This window comes from Lytechinus variegatus, chromosome 11 (assembly GCF_018143015.1).
Source record: "Lytechinus variegatus isolate NC3 chromosome 11, Lvar_3.0, whole genome shotgun sequence".
NCBI lineage: Eukaryota > Metazoa > Echinodermata > Echinoidea > Temnopleuroida > Toxopneustidae > Lytechinus > Lytechinus variegatus.
This window is the reverse complement of record NC_054750.1, coordinates 18,803,790-18,821,534: the sequence shown is the minus strand read 5'-3', so window position 1 is coordinate 18,821,534 and position 17,745 is coordinate 18,803,790. Positions and strand designations below refer to the sequence as shown.

The 17,745-nt window shown below is 36.6% G+C and overlaps 1 protein-coding gene across 1 annotated transcript in view; it reads left to right on the top strand.

Annotated features, from left to right (window-relative positions):
• Positions 1-11,077: 11,077 nt before the first annotated feature.
• LOC121423718 (angiopoietin-1 receptor-like) overlaps positions 11,078-17,745 on the top strand; it is a 52,068-nt gene continuing 45,400 nt past the window's right edge. The window contains exons 1-2 of the mRNA XM_041619149.1: positions 11,078-11,588; positions 12,224-12,517. Of these exons, the coding sequence (XP_041475083.1) occupies positions 11,522-11,588; positions 12,224-12,517 (361 nt within the window). The 5' untranslated portion in view covers positions 11,078-11,521. The remainder of the gene's footprint in view (positions 11,589-12,223; positions 12,518-17,745) is intronic.

Genomic DNA, 17,745 nt, shown 5'->3' with positions numbered 1-17,745 from the left:
ATGGAGAGAGTGTCAAGACGTCAATGATGAAGAAATATATGACATATTTAAAAAAAATCATCATCATTGCGTCCTCAAGACTACATTTGATCTCCTTTCATTGAAACAAATGATTGTATGAAAAGTCATCATTCTGAAATAAAAGGTTCAGGCACTCATTCAATGAACAAGGTTCAGGTGACGAAGACTAATATTTTCCGGTGCTAGATCTAATCGATATGATATCGTTTGACAAAGTTTGATATCGGATATCAAACGATGTCGCGGACTTGGATTGCAAAATTGCCTTTGTGAAACGGAAAGCGCTGATTTGTCGCTAATCTTCCTATCTTGGAAGAATGGTCCTAGGACGTTCCTAGGTATCGCTCATCTCGTCATGTAACAGGCCTAGATCACTCTAGGCGACACCGCAATACTTACCCGTGTTAAGAAACTGAGACTCCACTCACGCGCATTTGGGCAGCCCTAGCTTAGAACTAAGCTTTCTTTCCGTAAAAAATCTTTATTCTTATGATTCAATAAATGTTAATGAATATATAATTACTCTTAAATCGGTACTCACCGGTTCTTTTCTTGAATTTTCTGCCAAATTCCCACGCTTCTGGCTTCAATTCTGCGATGGATTCTGTTGCCATAGACAGCTACACATGCAACTCTATTTATAAATGGAGCGCCCCTTACGAGAGTTGTTAATGCCGCGGAAAAATTGTTAGGCATTTTGGCCTGTGGTCAAGGCGTTCTTTTGTTCTATTTTTTTTTTTATAGGTATGAGATCGAAATCACAGCGACTATTCACACTGTTCCATAATGATTCCGAAAGGAGGTGCAGCACCCCCCACCCACATGGGCGCAAATCCCAGGGGGACACTTCCCCCTAACCCAAAATAGTAGGGGCACATTATCAAATGTCCCCCTACTATTTTTGTTCTTTTATATATGATGGAAAGAAATAGGCCTACATCATTTAAATCGAAGTAAAACATGTATTTTGGACGAGACGACCTTCTTTTGGGGGTGATAAACCTTCCTTTTTGTTTTTTTTTGTTAGTTTGTTTTTGTTTTTTTTTTGCCTGTTTTCCAGCCCCTGGTCCCCTACCTTAGATTTCCACCCTTGCCTCCCACTACTCTTGATATTGTTTGCAAATCTGTTTTGTAAATTAAAGGGGAATTTCACCCTGATAAAAAGATGATGAAAATATGAGAAAAATCATTTCAAAATATCGATGAAGGTGTTATTTGACAAAAAATGGAGTTGATAGAATTTAGAATGCTTGATTTATTGTGACGTCTATAACGAGCAGTTGCTCTATCCTAAATATAAAATGCCCAAATTTCCCATTTTTAATGGTCCGTAACGACCCACTTTTTTCTTTTTGATAACAAGTATGAATTGATATAGGCCTACTAAAATGTACCATAAAAATCATTATCATGTATTTCTTGACATTTCATTTACTTTTTTACCATAATAATAGCTGCTTGCAAAGGCCTACGCCGTCACAAAAAAACCCGGGGGCCGGGGGGGGGGGGGGGCACTTACATTGACGAGTGGATACCATGCGCTACCAAAAAAAAACGTAAAAAGGATGTCCTTTTCACGATAGGGCACGTTACCTACGTAACGTGATAAGGGTGTCAAAAACACAAAAATAACGAAAAAAGGGTATCTATTAATTCGCTAGGAAAACCGTCGTGTTTAGGGTCTAATTTGCGGGGATGATAAAACAAAATCAAAATGTTTTATAAAGGATGTCCTTTTTGCTCCAACACTTCGTGTTTAGAGTCCGATTTGCGCGAGGTGTAGAAGGTGGGGTCGTACTAAACCAAATAAGGTAAAGCCGACGACCGAAGGACCCGTAACAATAAAACATTCCTGTACTTGTTTAGGGGTTCATTTCAGGGAATATTTGCCAAGAGTATCGTTTTGTTTCCAATACTTGTTAAGGGTAGGGTTTCACACGCCAATACTTGTTAAGGGGTGCATTTTCAGAATATGGAAATTACGTGTTTAGGGTGCTTTTCGAGACCCCATGGTCGCGCATGGTATCCACTCGTGAATGGAAGTGGCCCCCCCCCGGGCAAAAAAAAAATCTTACCTTTGAAAAAGATTGGTGGGGGATGGATTTTCCTCGAAATCATACCAATTTTTTTTCTGCTATTTTCATAATAAACTTTAAATGAATTCAACTTTGCACTACTTAATTTTTTCAAAGACAAAATAACAAAATTACATCTCGTCATCATCATCATCACCACTATCATTAGCATCACCATCATCATCACCACAACCGTCACCACAACCATCATCATCACCAAGATAATTTTCATCATCGTCATTGCCATCATCATCTTTTTTTTTCTTTATTTTTTCCCCATCCCTTCTTCTTTTTTTTTCTTCCAATATTCCTCCTTTTTTTTAGAGCGGCACACCGTCATGCTCCCTCACTGATTATCCGCCTCTATATGCTTGGTGTTGTATAAATTGGCGGATACCTGAATGAAATACTGAAGAGAAAATAAGGAAAGGGAAAAAGTAAGAAGAAAAAGAAGATGAGGAGAAGAAAAAAAGAAAGCCAAACAAATGAAACAAAACAATGTCAAAATTTCGTAATAAAGTCTTCTACATGTACGTCAGTTTAATAATGATGTTTTCATTGAAATGAGAACAAAAAAAGAATTGAAACCATAGGCGGCGGAAGCGGGGACGTTCCCCCCTAAATTTGTTGTTGACCTTTTTTTTTTGCTTGTCAATTTATTTTCCTACGTCCCCCCTAAAATGTTTGGGTTGAGAGCCTTTTTTTTTGCTTGTCAAAATTTTTTAGGTTGTCCCCTCCTAAAATTTGGGGCTTCCGCCGCCAATGATTGAAACAGGACTACATTATCATATAGTGTAAAGAAATAGAGGGAAGCTCCGAGACAATAAAAAGGTTGAAAAAGAAAAAAATGTGAAAACACAAAGCTCTCACAACATGAGCATAATAACAAATAAGCGAGGACAAGTAGCTGAGGGACCCCCCCCCCCAACTCTCTCTCTAGTTATCTATCTATCTATCCGACTCGATTATATAAGAGAAGAATTTACTAATCAAAATATTATGAGCAAAAAGCACGAGCTGATATTTTTTATGAATATTCAAAACTGATAGAGACGCAATCGAATTATTCGATTGCGACAAAATTGATGATCTGAGAATTTATTGTTTTTAGGAATTCATTAAAAGCATAAAGTTGATCAGCATTAAAATATGGCAGGCGCAACGCATGAGCTAAAGCTTTATAGGCATACACCGATAAAAAATTTTAAGTATTTTTGGTAATCATGAAAAAAATTGATATTTCATGAAAGAAAGCTCAAATCCCGAGGAGGAATATTCTTATGAATTGACTTTAAAAAAAACTGTGGTAAGCCCCATTTAATATTTGATTATAAGTCGAATAAAACAGTAAAAGCTGACAAACGTTCGCGTGATATTTGGCAACCTCCCCCCCCAAAAAAAAAATAAATAAATAAATAAAAAATAAAAAAAAGTTTTTAACTATAATAATGATCGAAGGTAATTTTGTCTCGCGTAGAACTGGACAAATGAAAAAAAGATTGTCACTAAAAAAATGAAGGTAATTTTGACCCACGTAAAATTTGGCGAGCCCCCCCCCCAAAAAAAAAAGGAAAAAAGGTTTTAACAAGCAAAAAAAGGCTAAAAAGGAGAAAGAAGAGACAAGAATAATTATGAACGAAATATCCCCATTACAAATAATGCTGTGATCATCATAAGGGAGGGGTCGCATAACTAGTATGAACAACGTATTTAATTCCAAAATATTTACTACAAATCTCAATAGGGGGATCGGGCAGAAATGCTCACCCCCACCCCCACCCCCCCCCCCCCGATCCGCCACTGATTCCAATCAATAATGACATTTATCTGCAATACTGATACTTTGGAATCAAGATACTGAAGATTGATACGCTTTACATAAATTATGAACGTCTGACAAAAAGATAATCTACCGATCACCTGACCGATCAGCTGACCAGTTCGCGTATCACTTCGGAGTTGATCACTCGTCGCAGCTGTGTGGAACGCTCACCGAAAATCAACAAAAAGGGCCTGAAATGTAAGTTTAATGATAATATATTTTAATTTGAACTACTTAATTAATACTTTTGTCTCCCCAACAAATGAAAGTCATATCACGTAACTCCAATTTGTATTAAGGCGTACATTTACCAAAGTCTTGGGTTGGAAATCAGAACAGCATTGTCTAACCCATATTTTTGGGTAATGTCGCCTATGAGGTCCATACATGTTAATGTTTGGACCTCATTGGTACTAGGAGTGGCCCAGATGACTACGTAAGCTCTTCCCAAAGTGAAAGTCAGTCTAGACTGTCTAGATCTAGGCCCTACACAATTTTCAATGAATGGGACCGAGGAAATTTTAGCATTGAAATTCTTTGCTATTTTAAGCACTTGACAAAGAATTTAGCAACATTAGACCATTCATGCAATAAGTACTCACCCGAATATAAGAATATTTGAGATCATGGTGTGTTCTGTAGTATCAGAATTGGTAGGAAAGATGTATTTATGTCACAGATTTTTAGTTCTACTCCCTCTGTTGACGTTTTCATTTATTCTGCCACGTATCATACCAGTACGTAGAGGGCGTCTACCAAAAATCTAAGCTCCAGAGCTAGAGCTACCTGAACAGGGGATCCTTAGGCCTCCCCCACCCCCCACCCCTCGTCCCCAGCCCCCTAGATGAGTTAGGGCCTATATGCATTAAAAAAATACCATTATCTAGCATTCATGTTATTTACTTATTGTAATAAAAGTGTTTTTCATTGATATCTACAAGACTGACAGATTGTGTAAAAATGACATTACTTCTTCGGTTCAGTTTTTTTTTTTCAGGAAAAAAGTCCGGTTCGTGTTCAGTCACTGAATTCGTTCCTCTCAAAAGTTTTGCATTATTACGCCACTAAGTCCTGGTGATGACAAAATTGATAAATACATGATACATGTATATTCATAATAAAATTGAAATATCAACCTAATGTATCACAGAACCTTAAAACAATAATAAAAAAAGGGAATTTGCCCGGGGAATTTGTGAACAATATAAAAATAGTATGGAAGAATAATATTATTTAGCCCTGAACTTGCGAAAAATCGTTCCGAAAGTCTTTAAAACCATTCTAAATAATAAAGAGGAATGAAATGTAGCAATATAACACGTAATTGGAAAAGATTTTAACCACAGGTGGAGCGTTGTGGCCCAGTGGATAAGTCTTCTGACTTTGAAACAGAGGGTCGTGGGTTCGAATCCCATTATGAGAGATTTCTGCCTAAATGAAACAGAAAATCTTGTACAACTCTTGAACGCACACACAGGTCACGGAGTGACCCTTAGTGCAAACAGCTGACTGTGTTACAACCGTAGGGGTGATACATTTTCACAAAAGGGGTGATCAAACTCACTGGAGGGACTTTAATTCACTTATGTCAAAGAAATGTGTACTGCAGTACTCCTGTTGAATGCTCTGATGAAAATTATATGAGTTTCACATTCATTTGAACGAGAGGACAAGATTATTGTATATATCGAGTGCATTATGCGTAACATACTACCATTGCGACCCCTGCCAGGCCGATGGTTCAGGCATGACGATCCTGAGTGACGTCACCGATAGAGACCTCAAATGCCAGGAGAGCCTACTAGTGTTCGATAACTAACTTCATCTAAAAAATACGTATTGAAGATAACATCCAATGAGGGAAATGACTTCCATTTTCGTGAAATATACATTCCATATTCTTCAATAAATCTTTCACCCCGTCGTTAACTGCCCATTCATTCTCGAGCAGCGGGGGAATGAATACAGAGTGTCTCAAAGTTTGTGTGAAAAAAGGTGCATTTTCCATAGAACTTCTGCCAAAAAGCAATGAGTAAGGGAAAGATTGCTCCCAAAACACGCATAGATGAGTTAATCGAATGGGATGAATCATGAAAATCAGTTTCTCCTGTACTCATTACTGAATACCCCGACTCGATACGATTAATTTTTCCCCCTCTCCATCAATTTTAAGAAAAAGGTTGCATATTTTCATAAAAATATCATGTGTTATATCGACGGACGCCCATGCATACGAGCCGGAGGAAGCCAAATGTCTCGTATTTTTCATAATGAGTCAGCATGGCGTAATTTCAGCAAGAAATTTACCCACACTGTGCTGCACTCGACCCAGATGAAAAGATAAAAGTTTTCTCTATGATATATTTCTAAATATAGTTGTATTATTCTTTTTCTTGGCGGGGGGACGGGGGATACTCTCTCCCACATACGCTGCTTTACTAAAAATTTACAAATTTTATGGGGCTCCCTCCAATAATTATTGCATCCATGCATGCATCCTCTTATTTATCTCACCCTGAATATTTATAATTTTTAGAAGTCGTTGAGTCTAGAATAATCACTGCTTCCAGGCAATTGGTTCGTATCATATCATACAGTGAAAAATTACAGATCATGCAATACAGTTCCAACAAAGTTTATTTCCCAAGTATTATAATACTCGGAAGTAATCATTTTTGGAATTGCAATGCATTACCTCTTTGTCTTATCTGTATCCAACACAATAACATAAAATGTTATTTTATATCATATATATATATATTCATTAATGGATGGACGATTTCATCATTCTATTCAAATCATTTTGCTGTTTCATAAAGAAAGAAAAAGAAAACTAGTTTCCCTCAATGTGAAACTTACCCTACATAACCCTAGATAATGACACTGATTTATTAACAGGAATAAAATTTAAAAATTCTGATTATGTGATATAGTGCTTTTTATAGCCTACTGGTAATAATATTATGTTCTTTTTCTAATATGTCAACAGTATACTTCACCAAGGATCTTCAAACAAGCTCCTTGATTTTACCCAACAAACACGCATGCTCCCATTCTACTCAATACTGGGTCATACTCAGTGGTGTACCTAGGATTTTCCAAGGGGGGGCGGGCAAAGTCGTCCGCCAAACAATTTGACAAGCAAAAAAAAAGGTCTTCAACCACTTGTGGCTCGTAAGGGATCAGTTGTGACTCGTCAGCTCGTCAGGGGGGGGGGGCAGAGATACGTCCCTTGCATGGGTTGTGACTCGTCAGGGGGGGGGGGGGGCAGTCTACCCCCTCTGCCCCCCCCCCCGTAGGTACGCTAATGGTCATACTAATCATTCCTTTAGTTTATACATATATAGGAAAAATAAACAAGAAAATAAAACCAACTCCAGTCATAGATGGCTGGCGACCCACCAACAGGTTGAGGGGTACAGATTCACTGTATTTATCTGATATGAACAGGATACGGGGTCATTCCACAGATCACTTCCTGTTTCCCTCCTTTTTACACCAGAAAAATAAAAGCAACTACCACACGTAATATGCATTTGTACACAGGACCGGTTTCACGAAATCGTCCTTAGAAGCTTTTCTGACGAATCCCATTGATGCTGATGTGGAATTATCACGCGTTCCGGGACGTGGGCGCGAACTTTGGGCTCTGGTGGATTCGAGAAATCATGGCCACTGAAGAAATACAACTGAATGATGAGTAATATAGAACTTTGTAGTTTAGAGTTCATGTATATAATTGTATAGACATCAGGCGATAAAGAGATATTTCCCTCTTCAATAAATCTTATTGTTAAATATGTTCAATGAAAATGTATTTTCAATGTGATGGCTCTGTTCTTCTAAGTTTTCAAAAATGACGACAAAGACGACCTCACTTTAAAAAAATACTAAAGTATAGAAACGATCTGATTAACAATAAATTGCGTTTTAATTGGTAAATATTCTGTAGTAGTTGAAATTCTCTGAATACTCTTGGCCTTTGACGTTTTATGAAAACGTGAATAACAACAGCGGCAACAACGACAAATTGTCGGTTATTTCGAACAATTTCTTCATAGAAATATGAAATGAAGACATCATGATAGACAATATAGATATTTATTTATTTTATTTCTGGAAAGTTATGTTTTGCATATAACCTGTAATTTCTTGAACACTTTCTGTAGTTTTAGATGTTTAATATAAATTGTTATTTATTTCAATTCAAGGAAAATTATGTTTGACATTATATATGTATAACCTATAATTTCCTTAACACTTCTGTAATTAGAGAACTCTACCAGTTTTAGTCTTGGAAAAGAGATCACTTTACTGGTGATAAGAGTATGTTTATTTCTGGCTCCGCTAGATTCGCTTTCTGAGATGGATTCTCTGACATTTGCCATTTTTCAATTAAATGACACTCTCATGATTAGTTTGTTTTATAGGTCATTATTGCTGTAGATAGTTTATTTTTCCCTTCGCTATAGAGAAAAAGAGTGCAAATTTAAACCCACCTGTCCTGCACTTGAAACCCTCGACAAAAGGGGTTCCCCAAAAGGTTCTTTACGTGCTCAAGAGAAGTGGCTTTTGAAGGTTCTAAAGGCATGCATGGTCACACAGCCCGAGCGTTGTTGGAGCGGTCGTGGAACGGAGAGAAAAATAAAAATCATCACCGCCATTTTCGATTTCGATTGTTTTTTTTTTCGATTTTTGTTTTCGATTTTTTCCCCCAATTTTGTGAGCGAAATTCGACCCTCTTTCCCTACCGCTCCACGACCGCTCCAACAATTAACGCTCGGGTGGTGTGACCATGCATGCCTTTAGAACCTTCAATGGAACCTCTGAAGGATCAAAATACGGGAAGAGCATCGAAAATTCAATCTAAAAAGAACGCCTTTTATATAAGAGTGTTGTACTCACACTGACTGAGTTATTTTCCAGGGTTATTTTGCTGACACAGCTGTATTTTTTTTTATTAATTAAAAATAATATTAAAAACTATTTTGTAACTGTACTCATACTAAATGCCTAATTCTCGAGTGATCGGGGGAGTAGGGGGGGGGGGGGGGCTGTCACTCACTTCATGACCTGCTACACACTGGCATCCAGAAACCCAGGTCCAGAAAAAGTGTCGAAAAGGGCCCCGGTTCGGGCAATCGAGCATCGTCGAGATATTTTGGGAAAAGGGTTTGGGTTTTTTTTTCAGCGTTTTTCGTCCCCGATCGCTTAGGGTAGCATTTTTTCACAGATTTAGGGTTGATAATTTGGATTATGGAGGTTACGTCAGGGATGCATTTCTGGAGATATCGGACAAGGATGGTAGCTAGCAGATCAATTAGTTGAGATTGACCCCACCCCTATTAGCTTTCATGTTATATATTATGTCAAGGTATTTGATGATAGTCCTAAAAATAGTATTGTGTGTTTCAAACCTGCTGAATATTATTTAAGAATCAAGTAATCTGCAGTATTTATTGTTGGTGGCAAATATTCAAAATTCACAAAATAAGAAGTCAACTGGGTATAACCAATGTTGTCTAGTTTTATATCTCACGTGGGTATACTGTGTTTCATCTTGAAGTATACCTCTTTATTACTATGACATCACTATCATGCGTCCATGTCATCCCCTCCCCCCCAAAAAAAAAAATAAAACATTAAATTGAACTGAATCAAAAGCATCCAACTGATTCTTTCATTAATTGAAACCAGGTGATCCCGGCCATATGCTGGATGTGTTTTAGTCCTTTTTTATTTTGTAAGTGAGTGTGACCAGGTCAATAAAGGGACAAAATCACCAAAATGATACATTAAAATTGAACCACAAACTTCACAGTGTTCGTGAAACTGCAATTTTCCCAGAATCGTTCTATTTGATGACTTTTTTTGTAATATTAAAGATAATATGTTTTTTTTTTCTCCAGTGGCATAATGAGCTAATATCTTAATGGGAACACTCTAAAAAATGAAGTGCTAATTTAGCTCTTAAAGGTCAAGTCCACCTCAGAAAAATGTTGATTTGAATCAATAGAGAAAAATCAGACAAGCACAATGCTGAAAATTTCATCAAAATCGGATGTAAAATAAGAAAGTTATGACATTTCAAAGTTTCGCTTATTTTTAACAAAATAGTTATATGAACGAGCCAGTTAAATCCAAATGAGAGAGTTGATGATGTCACTCCCTAACTATTTCTTTTTTTTTATTGTTCGAAATTATACAATATTTCATTTTTTTCACGAATTTGATGATTAGGACCTCCTTGTCTGAAGCACAAAATGTTAAATTAATGGAATTCCACGTGTTCAGGGAGGAATGAAACTTCATTTCACATGACAATGACGAGAAAATAAAAATATTTCATATTTTATATAATAAAATGCAAAAGAAATAGTGAGTGAGTGATATCATCAGTTCCTCATTTGCATACTGACCGAGATGTGCATATAACTGTTTTGTGAAATGAAGAGAAACTTTAAAATGCCATAACTTTCTTATTTTACATCCGATTTTGATGAAATTTTCAGTGTCATGCTTGTTGAATTTTTTTCTTTTTATTCAAATCAACTTTTTGTTTGGGTGGACTTGTCCTTTAAAGAGCGTGTATAGTGACTGCACTTCGGAGTGCTAATTTGTCTAGTTCAAATTTGAACTAGACAAATCAGCACTCCGAAGTGCAGTCACTATTCACGCTCTTTAAGAGCTAAATTAGCACTTCATTTTTTAGAGTGAAGGGTGCCAAACACGGGCACATGCTTCGTAATTTATTCTAAAGAGCGAGGAACTTTGACAAATAATCTTAAAAATGGCAAAACCTGGGATTATAATTATGATCGCTTTTTACATTTTTCAATGAAAAAAAACAATATCACAAACAATTGTCGACTTACAGTTCAAAAAGCTTGATTACCAATTGCTAATATAGTTTCGGGGGTAAAACATAAGGTAAAAAGTTAATCTCTGGGTAGATTTTGACACAAGATTTGCTGTTGTTTTTCCCCACGAACACACATAATCTGATATTTAGTGAACCGTTTTCAAAGTTCTTTTTTTTTGTTAAAGGAGGGGCGGTCTCATCCCACACGGCAACGTACGTGCATCATTTCCTGGAACTTTAACCAGGAAGTGCTCCTATCAGGTTCCTGAACTACCACCAGCTATATGCTCACCAGACTATCCCTCCAATCCCAAAGTTAGACAGTCCTTGGCATAAATCTGACTTCCATTACCGAAAGAGCTATCTTCGGAGACAATTCATTGGATATTAATTTACACGAGCGCACCCCAGCACCAATTATTGGTGGATTAGTTTACCACGGAGTGCCCTGTGAATGAGCGAGCGTCGCGTAAAACAGCTGACGGCGTGTCAAATTCGAGACGCTTTCAAACTTTTCTCTTGATGGGAATAATTTGGTTTTCAAAATAACAGAGATTATACTGTTGACATCTTTGCAAGAATGTTCATATGTGTCTTTTGTATATGAAAACCGTTCGAATTTTAGAAGACAGTTGATTTGACATTGTGATGCTATCGAGAATTTGAGTTTATTTCATGATATAAACCGTTCGAAGGAAAATATATTCTAAGGAATAATTCCTGATTGCAGGTTAATTTGATATGTGCATCATGAGGATAATTGGATTGTACCTTTTTATTTTTGCAGTGACGATCGCAGCCATTTCCCGTAAGTATAATCAACAATTAATCAAACATTATATAAACCCCTCTGTCGTTGAAGATCTATCACTAAAACCTATTCATTTTTTTCTAATTGCTGATATCCACATTTTTGTCTTATTTTACCGTTTTTTCTTCCTGATTTGTATGCTTTTGACTTCTGATGGTTTGCAGTAAGCGATGCAAATCAACTATGTTGTGTGAAAGTTATTTATTTATATCATTTTGTAATTGTGAATTCAATCTGATTTGAACTACCAAGTGTTGGTTAAATTTACGGGTATTTAATAAACCAACGCTAATGATTTCAACCAACTTTGATGAGAGTCTAGACCATAATGCGATAATTAACGCCCAATCGTCTCCCATTGTTCATTACACTCAACAGCTCAATATATACAGTATATAGATTTACACTTTTAGATAAAAACAATACTTGAACATAACTATTGAAAGCTGAAGTTTCGATGATTATGTATACGATAATGTCTACCTTTTGATTATAGACCTATACTTAAATTTAGTTAAATTTTATTCATGAATTTTATTGTACTTTGAACTAAATTACATTATTCCGTTATTAGACATTTTTTACTCGATTTTCCTGGGAATGTAACATTATTTCAAAATACATCATTACAGGTTTTAATGCAGAGGAGATCGTTATCATCAACTCCACGCCGCTGGTGACGGGGGCCGTTACTCGCTTGGAGTGTCTGGATGCAAGCGGGCAGCTTAGCGGGGGCCAGTTGACTCTTCAGAAGGTGCTTCCAGCGGATGAAGGATTACCCCTACCCCCTTATACTTCCCAGATAGATCCTAGTCGACTTGAGACCTGGTGGAACTCTAGCTGGGCTGAGAGTCGTTATGGAGTTTATTCCTGTCATGGTCTCAACGAGGCTGACAAAGTCATGACCATGAAGATAAATCGAGATGGTAAATATAATCACATGATTCCATCATTAACTTAATAACATGGGAAGGGCTGAACGGGGAGGGGGGGGGGATGTCGCGGGCGAACACTGCCATGTTTATTTAAAAAAGTGAAAAAGGAATAATATTTTTGAAAAGGAGGGAGAAAAGTAAGAAAGGAGACTCTCTCTAAAAAGAGAGGTGTGGGTCTTGTAAGTACATTACCCGTTTTATGGAATTTGAGGAAAAATATAATATCAGCTGTAGATAATCTTGTCCCCAATCTGAAACTCTGGCGTCGCCCCAAGCAAATAAAATGAATACATTATCATTAAAAATATATATAGACAGAATAAAAAAATAATTGATAAACTATTAAACTAATAAAAGGGGGAAAGAGCTTGTGGAAAAAGTTCGTTCAAGAAAATGAAAGACTTCTGATGTAGCCTATATATAAACAAAGTAGTTTGATCCTCTACCACCAGAAAAAAACAAACAAGCAAGTACCCCCCCCCCCTCCCTCACAACAAGGGCGTGGTTGCGTAAGATGCGTTTTTCATGCCTATCGGATTAACGAAAAAGAGTGAAAGAAATAAGAAAAACAAAGAAAAGTGAAGCACTAGAAAAAAAAACGAGAAAGATACTCACGAACTTAACACTTGGATCTGGCGGACACACAGTTACCGATGGTGTCCTCGGTCACAGACCCATTGCAAATGGTCCTAAATTATTGGCTCTTTAATAGAGGAGTATGTCCTTAGTTGTCATGGTTGTAATGGTCCATGGTGTACGAGATTCCTGTCGGTGAGGTCCTTGATTGGGATAGAGTATTTTATTCAGTGACATTGATGTGATGGATATGTTCTTCTCCGAGGTCCCAAAATGACGACAACGACAACGGTGATGAGGATGATGAAAATGATAAAGGAGAGGAAGGCGAAGGAGGAGATGACGACGATTATAGTAAGAATGAAAAGGAAGAGCAGATGATGAAAAAGAAGAAGAAGAAGTAATAGTAGTAGAATTTGATTTACAAATAAATCTTTAAAAAATTGCTTTGTAAAATGTCTGTTTTATGGTCTGAATATCAAAATTTTCAACTCACGCTATGCGCTTGCATTATTTGATTTGTCAAGTACCTTTCCTTTTCGTTTTTTTCATAAAGATCTAAAAATATCCCTTTTCAGGTCTGATTGTCAAAACGCATCAGCTAGCGCTGTGCGCCCCCATTTTCATATGATGACGAATCTTCTTAAAATGTCGCATCATTCATTAAGTGCGTTCAATATCCACTTCACATTTTTCCTACACAGTACTTGAAATAGTGCTTAAATTGACACTTTTTTTCAAATCGGAATATCAAAGTATCTTCAGCTCGCGCTTCGCGCTCGCATTATTGATTTTCATGATAAAAATGTATGTAAATACCCAGATTATAGGTCTTAATCTAAAAGACGCTCATGCATGTTTATTGAGATACACAGTCTGTTCTTTATTTTAAAGGTATCCAGTTTCAGATCAGAATATCAACAACTTTCTGCTCTCGCTGCGCGCTCGCATTATTTAATTATTGAAATATGTATTGTATTCATGGCTAACTACAAACAGTGCTTAACATGTCCCCTTTCGATCAGGCTAGAACGTATATTTATACTTTATTTGGTTACATATGCATTTTGTTCAGGATCACAAATATTGTCCAGAATGTTCCATTTTCAGTACAAAATGCATGAACTTTCCAAAGGTTTTAGCTCGCGCTATTTAAATAAGGCTTATGAGATTATTGTATATTTATGTTGTGTTTAAAGAATAAAGCTATACTGACTGTCAGGACTACCCCTTCTAACATGTCTAAGAAACAAAAATATTGAATGGCTGATAGGGGAAAATATGGGTGAACAACAAAATTTGCCCCCCTATTTGCGATAGCTGGATCCCCCCTGGTAGTAGTAGTCAAATTGCTGAAAAATTTTCAATCACATTCCTCTTTTTTTTCACTCTAAAATCACATTCATTGTAATGCCCACTTAAACGTGTATTCTTTGAAAATAAATTACCACCAGAAATGCCATTGAAATAAGTGGTGCAATTAATTTGGTTTCAGAGTCATTGAAATTTCAGGTGATAACCATCAATGACTATGATTACCATGAAATTATCTATACAGGAAAAAAAAGAAACTTGTAATCCTGAGGGTCGAAGGATGAGTCTTTGAAACGTAATAGGCCTGCAAAATGAATAATGTTTGAGATGAAAGAGGGTCAAAATGGCGCCTGAGTTGTCTTGTGATACCATCAACGACATGCCTAAGTAGATTTATGAATCAAGTTCGTTTTTTCTTTTCCTTTTCAGGCACAGGGCCAGACTGTAGTGTAAACTTTTATTATTCAAAGTCGTCGGAAATTTCCTCAGTGACCATCAGTGCTGATGTGTAGACAGGAAAAACGTGTAGTTAAGGCTGGAGTTTGAAAGTTTGTTTTAAAAGCGTAGTAAAACGAAAAGACAACCTTGTGATACAGCATGATCGTATTGGTATATATAGTACAGTATACAAAATGGCGCTGGGGTGGGCTGATAGTTAGGTTGTACATCGTGTCGGGGAGACTTGTGAGTATGATAGTATTTCCTGTTGTAAAGGAAACTGACTGAGGTTATGACAGGAGGTTTATCTACCCATGCTTCCGTTGGATAAGCCCGAATATATGGACCAGTTTACATCAATACCTGGATTTTATAACAATAATCATGGATGATAAATTTGAGAAGTTTTGTGGACAGGTTGTAGGCTGCGAATCTGTATTACTGATCGAGTTATGACGAAACTCTACGTTGGAGCCCACTGCATGGGATTATCGATTAGAGATGAAAATACGACTTTATTAAAAATTTTGATATTTGAATCCTACCTTAGAGCTATCAAGTTGTAATCTCAATTTTTTTTCCTTTTATTTGTAAAACTGAATCATATTCAAGCTAAGGAAATGTAAATGGGGTGTAAAAATGTAAGACATCATAACGTAGACGCGTGAACCGTCACCACTAAGTCAGCTTCCATATTTGTCATCATCACAAAGGGTGTGGGCCGATGGGCCCAGAGGCTTATAAAGTAATGATTTCATTCATATCATAATTTACCTACTGATTTTCATTTCATTAATATTGATGAAAAGTCACCCTAACAGATTTGCCCTTTTGTTTTCGACGTCCTACATTTGTATAGCATACAAGGCAATCGAAACGGCTTTAAAGTGTGTGTGTGTGTGGGGGGGGGGGCTGGCAGATCATGCATGATATCAGAATCAGATCATGCAGATGGTATTTAAAAAAAAATGTATTTTGCTTGAAAAAAGTGGGAGCTCGACCCCCCGCCCAGTTCTGCAGTCCCTGGCAAGTGCAATGGATATATGATTGATGAATAAATGTTATGATGCATTCAATATTTGTTGCCAATTGACAGCAAAAGATAGTTAAAGACAATTAAAGGAGGTGCCGTGGCCGAGTGGTCTAAGGCGCCTGGCTATAAATTGAAAGTCCGGAGTTCGATCCCCGGCCGCGGCACCGTGAGCAAGGCATTTAATCTACAATGCTCTTTTATCCTGCTTTCAAATAAATGGAAGTGCTATATGCATGATTGGTAACTAGGTGTGCACTTGTTAAAAAAAATCCCCGAGAAGTCATAGAAAAAAGGGCAGACAGAAAATGAACCGGAATAAGGTAGGCCCTATATATTATCCATACACGCGTTTCCAAAAACTTGAAATTCAAGCAACAGTCGGGATAAAGACAAAATGAAACTACTTTAAACCTTCAGAAATATCAACTGTAGGATTAGTGCCCTTGCAAATTATGACGTAGAAAGGTTGATTACTAATAGTCGTTTAAAAACAGTATCGATGACTAATTAATCGTGAATGACGTCACCGTGTGCTTAGCAGGAGAATCCTGAACCTTCAGAAAGATATATTTTGTGAAAATTACTGTCGTATAATTTTTTCTTCCAAAATTGAACATTTGTGAAAACACATTTTATGCTTATATTTCATCACTCTTTTGAAATTTCCGAAAAAGTGCAACACGAAATGATTACTTCATCATGCCGTGCACTGTTTAACAAATCCTCACTCTTGTTCGTATCTTCTGTTATGCCTCATGGACTTAACAAATTTACACAACAATGTTATGGTATACTAAACACCAAATTAATTTATTATGCTTTTTCTTGATATTTGTTTATGTCCCCTTCAATTACTTTTTGCTGTTAATATCCAGAAGATACCATTATTTTATAAGGTACTTGAAGATGTTTAAAATATTTTGCTCTTGAAGTTCATGATATCTGTCGTTATTAGTTTGACTACAAGTCCACACTCGTCTTGGTATTTTACATTTCTTTTGTATAATGTAAACATAACAAATTCGCGCAACAATGATGTTTCTGTCTTGTTTAGGCGTCATCTGTTTGTTATTGCTCATTTAATCTGGAAGCCATCATTCTCATGTTAACGCTTTATTATTATTTTTTGTTGTTTTTAAAGGTTCATGATTGCTTGTGATTCTTTGTTAACACATGGAACGTTCCTTGTTCACAACCAAGGCAACTACTCTACCATACATCCTGCTCCTCTTATAGTGAATAAAGAATATTGTTAATGCAGGAAGGCGTAGGCCAGCATGTTCGAACGTGCTTTGCTGGCTAGTACTGGAAAAAGTAAAAACAAAGAATTCAAATAGGATAAATATAACCAATAGAATAGACACGAAAATCTAAAAGAAAAGAGCGTGATCTAGATTTTACTATGGTAGAAAGAAAACTTAGAATGCACCTTGACACGGTGATACTGGATCAAAACATCAAACTCGCCAGGAGTATGGAGCAGGCAGGCGCTTTCTTTACTGGTAAAATTACTTTAATTGAACACAAGATCAATCATCATTATTTTAATTCATTTGACTTTCCAAACAAAACAGAAACAAAATAATTGTACATTATGGAAAGTATAGTAAGAACGAAGTAGTTCCCACTATACTGCATTTGACAATGTTTGAAGTTGTCTGAAAGTATACATGAGGAATTGAAGATACAAATAGAAGAAAGTTGAAGATTAATGATTCGCAACTCCTCAAAGAGCTTGCGACATAAGATCTAGATTGTTGATAAGTTCACTATTCCTTGCTCAGTTAACTTATATTTCCTATGTTCTTCATTATTTTTCTAGTAGCAAAGCTAAATCTCAATGAACGTTCATCTTTTT